The following is a 12897-nucleotide window of genomic DNA, read 5'->3' on the forward strand; positions in this document are numbered from 1 at the left end:
CCTAGGAGAGTGCCCCGGGGCTTCCCCATGGGTCAGTGTTGAAGCGGCCACACTGCCAGCGCAACCAAGGCCAGCGGCTTCACCTGTGTGTAGGTTTTCACATTTAAGGACACACACGTGACAGCAAGTCTCTGTAAGACAGTAGCAGGTCAGGGGAGCTCCTGCAGCCTCTCCAACCCACACCCGTGGGATCCAACCAACACTCATCCCAGCCACAAACACCAGCTAAAGAAGAACACGAGTTCCAAGACGGAACCGACCCGTTCGGTCCGAAAGGCTGGACCGTTTGTGGGCACAGCCAGCCCCAGAGAGAGGTGCCAATACCCGTCTCCACGTGGGCTGGTGGCTCCGGCATCCTTGCCAAGGATACTCCTGTCCAAACATACAGGAGGAAACTGACACTCAGGCCCAACAACTGGCCAATTTAAAGAAAATTTTCAACAAAATCCTACAATTCCCCGTAGCCCGACTGAAACCCTGCTTCTGACAGGATGCCTGACACACCCTTGGAGCTCAAGTCCACGCGGACTGAGGGCACCCACCTGCTCCAGAAGTACCAGGACACCCCACTTTTGGACCAAGTAGACCTCAGGTCCCCACCCTTTTGTGCCTATTTGTCTTCACTCCCACATCTGCACCAGTTCCAACCTGAGGCTCGAGGGACAGCCCAGTCCCAGGGCTCAAAACTGCCTCATCCACTCCGTTTTCCACATCTCGAAGGTAGACCTGCCCAAACGGCCAACAGCTCGACAGAAAGGTTACTTACAGTTAGCAAAAATGGCAACCTTCTGGAAAAAAAAGGCACAAAGGACTAAGGACATGCGTGTGTCTGTGCCCATAACTACCTGTAGGAAGAGATTAATCAGAAGTTCGTTCAAAGCAACGAAAATTGGAATGAAAGGGTGTTGACCCCATCAGAGCCTGTCTTTATTTCACCTCCAACTCCTCGCCTCACTCCAAATTGTTTATCAAAGGCTGTCATTTTGCAAAGCAGGGCAAGCGACCTTACTGCTCCAGCAGCATGGAGAATGGCCTCAAAAAGCACTTCTCACACTTGTGAGGAGAATCCCCGGGGGTCTCGCTACATCGCAGACTTGGGCTCAGCTGGTGCAGGTGAGCCCAAGATTCTGCACTTCTGACGGGCTCCCAGGTGATGCCAGCTCTGCTGCTTGGGACCCCACTTTGAATAACAGAGGCCTAAATGCCAAAGACTTGCATCTCTTCACCTTGCACTTTGCAGGTGCCACTAGACCCATGAGTTCTCACAGGCATCAAGGCGTCCAAAGCCTCTTTCCCTTCTGAAAACAGTTTCCTGGAAAGGGAACGTGGGAACGAGACAGAGGAAACACCCAGGTCTGAGCCATCTCTGAGGACTGCATTTTCACTTTCCGGGTCTTCTGTTCCTATGGAAGCCACAGGACAGAGGCTCCAGGGGACGTTTCAACCCTGGCTATGAACTTGCACTTCTGTTCAGGAAGCCACCACACCTCAACACCATCGGAACATATTTGAGCATCTTGCCTGGGAAGCGGAGACCTCATCCATGGACTCAGAGGGCTAGCAAATGCCCAGCATCTGGACAAAGCCAGTGCTTTCAGCCACAGTGACACTGACTCTCCCCTTCTGGGTGACAAGCCACACGAGGACCAACATCAAACACATCTTTATGCCAAAGTACAGGGTCTGATGTCTCCTACCACCAACCCACACCATCTACCAAAGATGAAGTCAGATTTTACAGAAAAAGGATATAGGTGACAAACAGGGCATCGAGGAGGAAAAACAGATGGGAGAATGTGGTTCGGTCTGAGATCATCAAATCTCTAGGAGGATTTTCAGTGACAACTTCAGACAGCTGCGATCTAAGGCTCCCTATGTGGCATATTTTATTCAGAATGACTAAAAAAAAAAAAAAGAAGTGACTTCAGTATTTCAAGAAACTGTGACAAGAACCACATGGTCCTCTCCGCACCTTCCGCACTCCCCTGAGAGCTGGATGAAGCTGGTGTTGCTCAGAATTCAGGATTGCTCCTCTGTGGGGCACCACGGGGGGATGGGCAGAGGGCGATAAGGGCTGCTTTCACTATAATCCTCTGGTACTATTTTATTTATTAACCACATTTTAATCATGCATGGCTTACAATAAGGTAAGAACTTTTAAAAAATGTTTAAAAAATATAGATAATAAAATGGGCTTGACCTGGCCCCCCGTCCTGTTTCCTGTAGAAGTCAGAGGTATAAACCCTGCCTTGGGGATGCCTGGACCTCCTGACCCAACCCTGCCAGCATCGCCGGGCCTCCCAGGGCCACCCGGACGCTGACCACAGCTCTGTGTCTGCTCCAAGAAGTTGTCCTCGCCCATAAATCTGCCTTGCCACCGTGCTTGTAAGAGCTGGGACATCTCCAAGCTTTTCTGACTCACAAGGACCCAGAACTGATGACCACAGAGTGACTGGGCTGGACCTCCTGAGAGGAGCCTGCCAGCCTCCTCTGCTCCCCCTCAGCCGGTGGGTGGAGGGCCCATGCTCAGATGTTTGCTCGGTGTAGCCCCCAGTGGGGTCCACCCCAAACACACTGGGCTGCGAGCTGGCAGGGAGGGAACATGGCCAAGACCTGCTGCTTCGGGGGTGCTGGGTGAGCACACTCCCCGTGATGGATGCAGACAGCTCCACGGCTCGGGGTTCCTGTGAGCAGGTGGGCCGAGGCCCAGACACCCCTTCCACCTGTACTGTCCCAGTTAACAGGCCAGGTGGTTAGTCTAGGATCCCCACCACCCACCTGCATACACCCCTCAGCTGGGGGCAGTCAGGCTCCAAGGCTCAGAGCCAGGGGGCTGGTGAGTGACCAGCTGGTACTTTCCGGAACAGCTACTCTGTAATGAGGTGATGTCCTTCTGCTCTCATTGGTGGATGGCCACTTCCCTAAGCCCCCAAATGACTTCTCCCTTGCTCTGGTCCTGGCACCATCGCCGTCCTGCTTTGGGGCTCTCCCCTGTGCCACTCTAATTTTGTGTGTATGCTGCTCAAATTTATTTATTTATTTTTGGGCCACACTGCACGGCATGTGGGATCTAGTTCCCCGACCAGGGATGGAACCCACGCCCCCTGCAGTGGAAGCACGGAGTCTTAACCACTGGACCGCCAGGGAAGTCCCTCAAGTTTATTTATTGTTACCTATGTGACAAGATTTCTTCTTACCTATATGACATGTTGGTTGTTTGATAAGACATACTGCGGAACAGCATGAAGATGGTCCCATATTTGTTTCTAAAAAAGGTGAGTGAACCCAGTTCCTTCCATATGCACAGAAGAGTTAAAAGAGCATTTGAAAGATCATCTTTGGGTTTGTCGGATTGAGAGTCTTTTTAATATTCTTTTTGGCTTTATTCCTTCTGATTTCTCACTGTTAAATATTTTCACTATTCCCCCCATCCCTGAGGCTCCCTCGCAGCTCTGGGTTACTCACACCTTTTTAATGCCGTACTCGAAGGCCTGTCTGGCCAGTCGGCCGGGCCCGTCCACCGTCTTCCCGTCGTCATCCGGCCCCCAGCTCGCGCTGTAAATGTCGATGTAGTTGGGTCTGATGCCCAGGGACTTGGCCTCCACCACGTCGGTCACGTCTCCGTCCAGCATGCGGATGCCTGGAAGCACAGGCCCGTGACAGTCGCATGGAAGGTGGGTGGGTAGGGGGTTCCATGCGGATGTTGGTCCCGCACGGCCACTGATCCCCGTGTGGACCGTGGTCCCTGCACAGCTGTCCGGGGAGCTGGGCACAGCATCCGGGCCCCATGCTTAGCTGGGACACCAAGCTACTGGAAACTCCTGCTCTTAGAACCTCGAAAGTGTACTCAAACACAATGTCAGAGACATTCACGGCAAAACAAGAGTGAGATTAGGCCCGGGTGACATAAAAAACTCAACGAAAGTACTCACAGCCACATGGGTGCTGACCGAGGAAGGGGCTGAGGTCATCAGAGAACCAGCTCCTTATAGCTGGATGGCCTTAAAAGGGAGCAGCAGAGATAGATTTCAACACCATCCGCTTTACCTGCCAGCTCTCCATCTATTTCCCTTCCCCTCATCCCTGCCTACCATGGACTGAATGCTTGTGTCCCTCCAGATTCATATGCTACAGCCCTAACCCCCGAGGTGAGGGCATCTGGAGGTGGGACTTTAGGAGGTAACTAGGTTTAGGTGAGGTCAGGAGGGTGGCCCCAGGGCAGGATTAGCACCCTTCACTGGCTTCCTGTTCCCTCCACCGTGTGAGGACAGCCACCACATGGGCCTCATGGGGAACCAGTGGGCCAGCACCTTGATCTTGGACTTACAGCCTCCAGAACTGTGGGACGTAACTGTCTGTGATTTGGGCCTCCCGGTCTATGACCGCCTGAGTGATTCAGAACCTCAGGTGCCTGGCAGTACACAGCGTGGGGATGCCACCATCGTTCAGACACGGAGACTGCAGCACAGGACAAGTGGGGGTAGACGCCTTGTCACCCCCTCACCCATGAGAGGGACATGGGGCAGGTCACGGGGGAAGCCCTGCTTTGACCACCAGTCGTGACCAGCTAGTGACTGCAAGAGCTACCTTGTCTCACTAAGCTTCTGTTTTCTATGAACTGTGATGATGAAAATGATTGTATCTACAGAGGTGCCATAAACACTAAAAAAGACGGTTCGTATAAAGTGCCTGGAGCGCAGTAAGTACCCAGTGCGTGTCAGCCACTAGTCTGACCCCATCTGTAAAAACGGGGATAGTGAAACCTACCTCCGGGGGTTGTTAATAACTACTTTTTACCTTTATTTTTAAAACATTTACTATTTGACATGTATGCAGGACTGCCTGGCACAAACATTATAAAGTTAGTTATAAAGCCTAATAAAATAACAGACACACATGAACATTCATCTAGGGAAAATATGAACTTGAGCCATTGTGGCCTCAACCCAAGCCCTGCCCCTCACGGAGGAAACTGCTCAGAATTTTGGTCTAGTCTTTCCATTGCCTTTAAAAACGGGTGTTTTAATACAACTGTGTGCATAATACGCTGCTTAGCTTTGCTTGTACTGGGCATTCATCCTTTCTTGGTTACGTATGCTGTAAACATCTTCTCCCAGTTGATGCCTTGTCTTCTCACTTGTTATGGTGTCTTTTGATAAAGAGAGGTTCTTAATTTCAAGGACGTGGGAGCCAATTTCCCTTTGAAGGTCAAGGGGGTTATAACGAGGGCCAAATCTTTTCTGGGTTTGTGGGCATCTGTCGTGGGGTGGGGCCACTTCTACTGCATCAGCTCATTGCACTTTCTCCTTTCTCAGATTTCTGGGTGGACGAGGAGACTCAGAGTAGCCCCAAGTACCATCCTTCTCAGTTGCTAGTCTATGTGCCCAGGGCCTTCGTCTCTTTGGCTGCATCAGAGACACTGGGCCCAAAGGCTCTTGGAGCCACAAACCCCAAGGAGAGGCCATAACCAGTACAGGACGCTGGCCGTGTGGTGTGGCAGAGGCGGGGCCCCAGGCAAAATAAAGAGCAGCTCACAGCTGGGGGAAGAGAGCAGGGGTCAGACAGTCCTGGGGTGGAATCTCATCTCGGCTGCGTGTGACCTTGGCCCAGGGTCTCAAACTGTCTGAGCCCTTGTTTTCCACAAAACTTACCTGCCAGGGTAGTCGGGGGAATTAAATATTTGTTAAGGCCCTGGGGCCCTGTGCTTTTTGAGAAATGGCAGCTGCTTTCTTAATGCCCTTCTATTTGGCAATGGATTTTCCAGGGCAAGAGACCCCGCCGGTCACACTGTAGCCACAATCAATTCCGATGTCCTAGGGGTGACATTTAACCTGCTATCCTAGGGCTTCTCCATGCCAGTGATAGGTTTTGGGATGCCTCTTTTTGAACAAGAACAAGATGCCAGATGACATCTAAAATAAGTAAAAACATAAGACCAGAATGCTTTCCCAACACTTCTCACAGTGCTCCTCAACTTGGAGGAAGAGTGACTGACATGTGAGAAAGAAAGCATAATGTATTTAGATTTTAATGAAGCATCTATTTTCCCCAACACTGACAAGTTGCCAACAAGGAAAAGGTAAATATTTTCAGTGGAAACCTGCTGTTCCAATATTAGCTTTAAATGTGAATGGCTCTCTGGAAACGCCAAACTGAAGAAAACAGTCATTTCTCCAATGAAAAAATAAAGACCCATTTCCCATAAACTGTCAGGTACAAAAATAATGTGGACATATCATTTGGATGGCAGATCCACTCATGGTTGTTAGCGTGCTCACGACTCAGCAGTGGGCTGGGTTCAGGGCTCCCAGGGGAGGATGAGCAGGCCTGAGCCGTCCACTCCAAGGGCCTGTCTGCGGCACCAGGTGGGAGGAGTGTGAGGAGGAGGAGAGCGGGGCTTTGCAGGGCCCGACAGGTTTGCGTTTGGGTGGACACCTCCTAGTGCTGCCAGGGCTCAGCCCCCCAGGGAAGAATCACACAGCCTGCCTCGCAGGAAACAATAAACTTTCCATAAACTGGCCTGCACCCAACAATAGTTTCAAGGCCCCAGGAGAACCTGATGAAAGCAATGATTTTACAAGACTCTTGATGAAGTTAAAAAAAACCAACCGGGACTTCCCTGGTGGCGCAGTGGTTAAGAATCCGCCTGCCAATGCAGGGGACACGGGTTTGAGCCCTGGTCCAGGAAGATCCCACATGCCACAGAGCAACTCAGCCCGTGCGCCACAACTACTGAGCCTGTGCTCTAGAGCCCACGAGCCACAACTACTGAGCCCGTGTGACACAACTACTGAAGCCCACACGCCTTGAGCCTGTGTTCCGCAACAAGAGAAGCCACCGCAATGAGAAGCCTGCACACAACGAAGAGTAGCCCCTGCTCGCTGTAACTAGAGGAAGCCTGCATGCAGCAACGAAGACCCAACGCAGCCAAAAATAAATAAGTAAATAAATTTATTTTTAAAAAAACCAAAACACATTTTTTTTTCATAGTGACCCATCCTTCCTCCCTTTTCCTGCTCCTAACTTATGGTGGGACTTTGCAAACCACAGGCTTGTATAAGGCAAGGCAAACCCGTGGACATGCAGACGCCCATGTGAAGCAGCCCGAGACACAGCATTTCCCCTGAAAACATCCTGAAGAAGTTCCATGTTCAAAGGCAATGGATTTGTCTTCTATGTCTGTGAGTCTCTTCCTGTTTTGTAAATAAATTTATTTGTATTTTTTTTTTTAGATTCCGCATATAGGCGACATCATGATATTTGTCTTTTCCCAAAGGAGAAAAGGGTGGGGGATAAATTAGGAGTTTCGGATTAACATACACACACTACTAAATATAAAATAGATTACCAACAAGAACCTACTGTATAGCACAGGGAACTCTACTCGATACTCTGTAATAACCTATATGGGAAAAGAATCTGAAAAAGAATATTTATATATAAAATATATATAAAATGGAATCACTGCGCTGTACAGCTGAAACTAACACAACAATGTAACTCAACTGTACTTCGATAAAAAATAAATGAATAAACCATTTTTAAAAAGTAAACAGGAAGACCAGAGTGTGCTGGTTTTGGAGACGGGGTCTTTAAAGGGGTAATTAAGCTGAAATGAGGTCACACGGGTGGGCACCCATCCAACATGACTTGTGTCCTTTTAAGAAGAGGAAATTCTGACACGGACAACACAGACTAAGGGATAACCACGAGAAGACACAGCGAAAAGCAGCCGTATGTGCTGGTCTAGAGAGAGGCCTCGGAAGAAACCAGATCTTCCGACACCTTGATCTTGGACTCACAGCCTCCATAACCAAGAGAAAATACATTTCTGTTGGTAAGCCCCAAAAAATGTAACAGGAAGAACACACACACACACACACACAAGAAGTCAGCCGGTTATTAATGTTTGCAGGAAGGCAGGGGAGCAGGACACGGGGGCCACTTTTGTTTATTTACAAGTAATGTATTTTGCCTTCAGCAAATGAATGGCAATGCTAGAGCAATAGCGGCAAGTAAAATGAGATTGTAGCTTCCTGAGTGTGACAAATAGGCCTCCCCAACAAATTTTGCTCATTAATTCTGAGTTTATTTTCATAAATCCACAGAGAATTGGTTTTTGTTTTTTTTTTCCTCCCCCCACTAAAACTACAGTACATTCTGTTCTACCAACAGTCATTCTGGGCCAAGTGAGGTTGCAACAATTGTTTAGAAATGTTAAAAACCTAAAAGGTTTCTGTTAACTCTCATTATGGCCTAAGACAAACAGGGCTCTCAGATCTCTAAATACACCCACACGTGACAGCCTCCTCCTAGGACCCAGGGCGGGGGGCATGGTCGGCCGGGTTGTGAGCCACATCTGCACTTGCCATTGTCACACGAAGTGCCTGGAGACCCGCGGCTGACGGCCAAGCCAAGTTTCCCCTGGCCTTCTGCTAGTTTCCCAATCTCCGTCTGTAGTGGAAACACAGCTAGAGCCAGCGGTGCCCCAGTGAACTCACGGGCCTGTCCTGCCACGGAGCCCTGGGCCCCTCCTAGGTAGGTCTTGAACCGGGTCTCTTTATCTTCTGTATTCCGATGCTTTGACATCTTGGGGCCTTGCTGACCCTGCAGGGACCGACACCCCCATGCCCCAGGGCTGGCCAGTTCCTGGATATGGTCCAGAACTACCCCAGGAGCACATCTTTCCTATGCAAACCAACCAATCCAGAGCTCACACCCCCAAGCACCCCCCTTTATGGGGCTTTTACACTTGGGGTTACTCTCCACCTGCCCTAATCACCCCAGGGCCAGATACCATACAACCAGGGAAAGCTCCTAAGCCCCGAGCCCTGAAATGATTCAAACTAGCCCATCCTAAGCCTGCTCGCCCCACCTCGCCCATTCTTTCCTGCAGAAACCACAATAAAGGCTGAAGCCCACAGGTCCCCTCGCTCCCTCTGCCCCCTGACCAACCCTGGTGCTTTTCCGCGTGTCCTCCACGCCAGGCATAACCCATCCTTTGGGAACTGTGAGTAACAAACTCTGTTCAATGGCCATTGTCTCCTGATCTATGGGCCTTGTCATACCTAAATAGTAATGAAATCTCTATTTTAAAACAGGTCACTCTTTCATAATCAGGTTCTGCTGATTTTTCAGAGAACTATAAAAGAGTGGAAGAACCTCAGCAATGCTCTAGAGATTTGAAACACAGACTGACTTTCGTGGTCTCTCCACCAGGGAGCAGGGGCCAGAGAACAAGGCGATCCAGTGAGAGCTGGCAGCTTGGGACAGGGGACAGAAGAGCATGATGGGGACCCGAGTATCCATCCTGCAAGTGGGGACACGAGGAGCCCTAGCGGATGTGCACCTGTGACAAGGACGTGAGCACATGCCCTGAGCTGGCCTTTGACAGAGACCAGAACACAGTGGCGATAAGACAGTCACACCACCCAGAACAGAGGCCACCGGCTTGTCACGTAGGCTTGGATGTGCTCCCTGTGCTCTCCCCAGCCTTCCTCACACACCCCCAGAAGCAGAGCTGCTTCCCGCTCAGTGTCTGTGAGGACAACCTCAGGAAGCCCAGCACGCAGCCTAAAACCGGCTCACCTGTCCTTGGGGCGGGGGGCTGCAGGGCAGCGTGGCGGGGGCATGGCCACCAGGGGGACACGGTGCAGGAGCTGTGGCCACGCTTGTCCATCTCCTCCTTCCCAAGGCTCCTCTTAGCCTCGGGGTACCACACCCAGCAGGCGGGGAGTCTCTGATGAGAATGTGGGGCTGTAGTTGCCCACGGTCACTAAATCCCCCCAAACCTCGCAAGGCATTTAGAATCCTCCTGCAGTGGAAAATGCACTTGGAGCCTTTGAAGATTAAATTGTAGCTTAGGGCTTCCCTGGTGGCGCAGTGGTTGGGAGTCTGCCTGCCGATGCAGGGGACATGGGCTCGTGCCCCGGTCCGGGAAGATCCCACATGCCGCGGAGCGGCTGGGCCTGTGAGCCATGGCCGCTGAGCCTGCGCGTCTGGAGCCCGTGCTCCGCAACGGGAGAGGCCACAACAGTGAGAGGCCCGCATACCGCAAAAAAAAAAAAAAAAAAATTGTAGCTTAAACTGTCCTCTTAAAACACTCATAAGCCTAAACTGCTTAATGGAAACGCTAATGGGACTGAATTCTGTAAGTCTGAATTAACATAATTAACTAATATATGGGCAAGGATTAATTTAGCTGTTATGTACTTAATAGTCTCATGTGTGTGAAAAGAAAGGCATGATTCAGTTCCCCAGTCAAAACAGAACAAAAACACCAACAGGAATTGGCCTGCTGCTGTTTCATTTTTCCTTCCCAGAAACAGAGTCAACAGACTGAAAAGATGCACGTCCTTCATGCAGCCTGAGCAGAGAGTTTTTCAGTTTCAGGGCATCTGCCAGGCCCGGGAGGGGTTCCTGGCAGCCGCCCATGGCCCTGCTCCCTAGCAGCTTTGGGATCTGTCCCTTGGGCCAGGGGTGCTTCTCCAAGCTGGACGCAGGACAGGTTGTGCTCCAGGTGACACCGTCCTGACCCAGGGAAGTGTCTGAATCTTGTTAAGCATCAGTTCAGGGGAGCAACTCCCCAAAAGACTGATGCCCTTTAGAGTTAAAGGGGTGAGGGCTTCACTGCCTGCCTTGCAGGTTCCCTGACAGAGCAAGTTCTGCTCAGGCCGGGGTGGGGTGGACAGCTGGCTGCCCAGAAAGCCTGTCTCACAGGGTGCTGGGAGGGGCCATGAAGCCAGGAGGACGTGATGCAGCGGCCGGGCTCACACCCAGGGGCCTCTCAAGGCACCGGCAGGGAGGGCCCTGCCTATGGAGCTCACCTGGCAGGTGAGATGATGGAGATGGAGATGGAGATGAGCTGAAGGCTGGTAGGTGCAGGCAAGTCTGAGCCCACCCACCACCAATGCTGACCAGAAGCAGATGGGGAAAGAGGGAAGGAGCATTACAGGGAGTGAGAAAGGGAAAATCAAACATAGGGCTGAAATTAAAAAAAAAATAAAAAAGGTTAACAGAGTGAGAGAGTAAAGAGAGGTTAAGTGAGGAGAGAGGACGGGGTGAGGCCCACCATCCTTTCCCTCCACCTCCCACGTTGCCCCATTATCGGAGGAAGGACAGAGCACACAGCTTAGTACATTTGAGGCTGAGAGAGAGAGCAAGGCTGAAATATCTTTGGAAGGAATGTGAATGCAAACAAGGAAAAGAATACACGTGCACACCACGGACCCTTCCTTCCTGCTTCTGTTCCTGCTCACAGGGCTTGATGACAGCTGTCCTCATCCGGCCACCACTGTGTCCAGCATCAGAGACCCGCAGCCACAAAGGGACAAACCGGGCTCCAGGTCAGCAGGCCTGAGTTCACATCCCGGCTCTGCCTCAGCAGCTGTGTGGACCTGGACACGGCAGGCAACTTCTCTGGCTGTCACTTTCCCCGGGTGTGAAGTGGCCATGATAATATCCAACTTGCAGAATCATTCTGAGGTGCACAGACGAGTATACATGTCTGGTGAAGCATCTGGTAAGTAACAGCAACCAGTGATAGCACTTAGCACCATCACAGTAAAAATACTAAGGAGCTCGGACCACGAAGGAAAACCAAGCCCTCGGTCCACCTCTACTACGGGCCCGAATCCCTAGAAATAACAGGAAAAAGAGAAGAAAACGAATAAAACTGTAATAGCCCTGGAAACAAGACTGGCAGATGAGATGTCCAAGGAACTGCGGGAAGACAGCAAGCAGATGGGATGAGGCTGCAGGAGGAAGCAGGGCCTGGGCGAGGAGGCTGCTGCCGAGGGGAGAGCAGTGCCAGAGGAGCAGGGCAGGGGCACCCAGGCTGGGCGTGGGCAGCGGCAGGCTTCATTCAGAGGCCGAGAGGCAGGACAGAGCCCGGGGATGGGGAGGCCACCACCACCCTGCCAGACTTGAACATCTCTCAACACTCGACAGAACAGCCAGACAGAAAATTAGAAAGGATGAGGAAGAACTCAACACCATCAACCAACAGGTTCTCAGAAACATTTTTAGAACATTCTACTCAACAACAGAATACACGTTATTCTCAAGGGCCCACAGAACATATTCCAAGATAGATTAGACCCTGACCTCAATGAATTTAAGAGAACTGAACTCCTACAGAATGTGTTCTGCAACCACAATGGAATCCAACCAGTAACTGACGAGGGACGGAAAACAGAAAAATCTCCAAGCAGCTGGAAACAAAACAACACACTTTTAAAAAATCCACAGGTCCAAGAGGAAGTCTCAAGGGAAAAACGAAACAAAACATTGAACTGAATGAAAAGGAAAATACCACATACCAAAATCTGTGAGACATGGCTACACTATTGCTAAGAGGAAGATTTATGGCACCATTGTTTACATCAGAAAAGAAGAAAAGTCTCAAATCAGTAACCGAAGCACCCACTTCAAGATCCTAGAAAAAGAAGAGCTTTAAAATAAGCCCAAAGCAAGAGGAAGGAAGGAAATAATAAAGAGCAGAAAACAGTGAAATTGAAAACAGAAAAACACTAGAGAAAATAAGTGTAACAAAGAGCTAATTTTGTGAAAAGATCAATAAAACTGATAAACTTCCAGTTAAGAATGACTAAGCAAAAGAATATATCCACAGATGCTACCAACATCAAAAGTGTAATAAGGGAATATTACAAACAACCCTACACAAATAAACTTCATAAATTAGATGAAATGCACCACTTCCTCAGAACACACAAACTACTACAACTCACCCCAATATGAAAAGGATAATTTGAACAACCCTATAAGAAATTTAGTTTGTAATTTTTAAAAAATCTTCCCACCAAAGAGATATGGTTTCACTGGAAGATTTTACTAATAGTTTAAAGAATTAACACCAATTCAACACAATCACTTCCA

General features: G+C 50.0%; 1 protein-coding gene across 1 annotated transcript in view; it reads right to left on the reverse strand.

The window, feature by feature from the left end:
- PCSK6 (proprotein convertase subtilisin/kexin type 6) overlaps positions 1–12897 on the reverse strand; it is a gene marked incomplete at its 5' end in the record, with an annotated part of 186580 nt that overhangs the window by 78400 nt on the left and 95283 nt on the right. The window contains one exon of the mRNA XM_029237061.1: positions 3468–3640. Within this exon, the coding sequence (XP_029092894.1) occupies positions 3468–3640 (173 nt within the window). The remainder of the gene's footprint in view (positions 1–3467; positions 3641–12897) is intronic.

The sequence above is a fragment of the Monodon monoceros genome, unplaced genomic scaffold, assembly GCF_005190385.1.
Source record: "Monodon monoceros isolate NGI ecotype Baffin Bay Population unplaced genomic scaffold, NGI_Narwhal_1 Super_Scaffold_21, whole genome shotgun sequence".
Taxonomy (NCBI): domain Eukaryota; kingdom Metazoa; phylum Chordata; class Mammalia; order Artiodactyla; family Monodontidae; genus Monodon; species Monodon monoceros.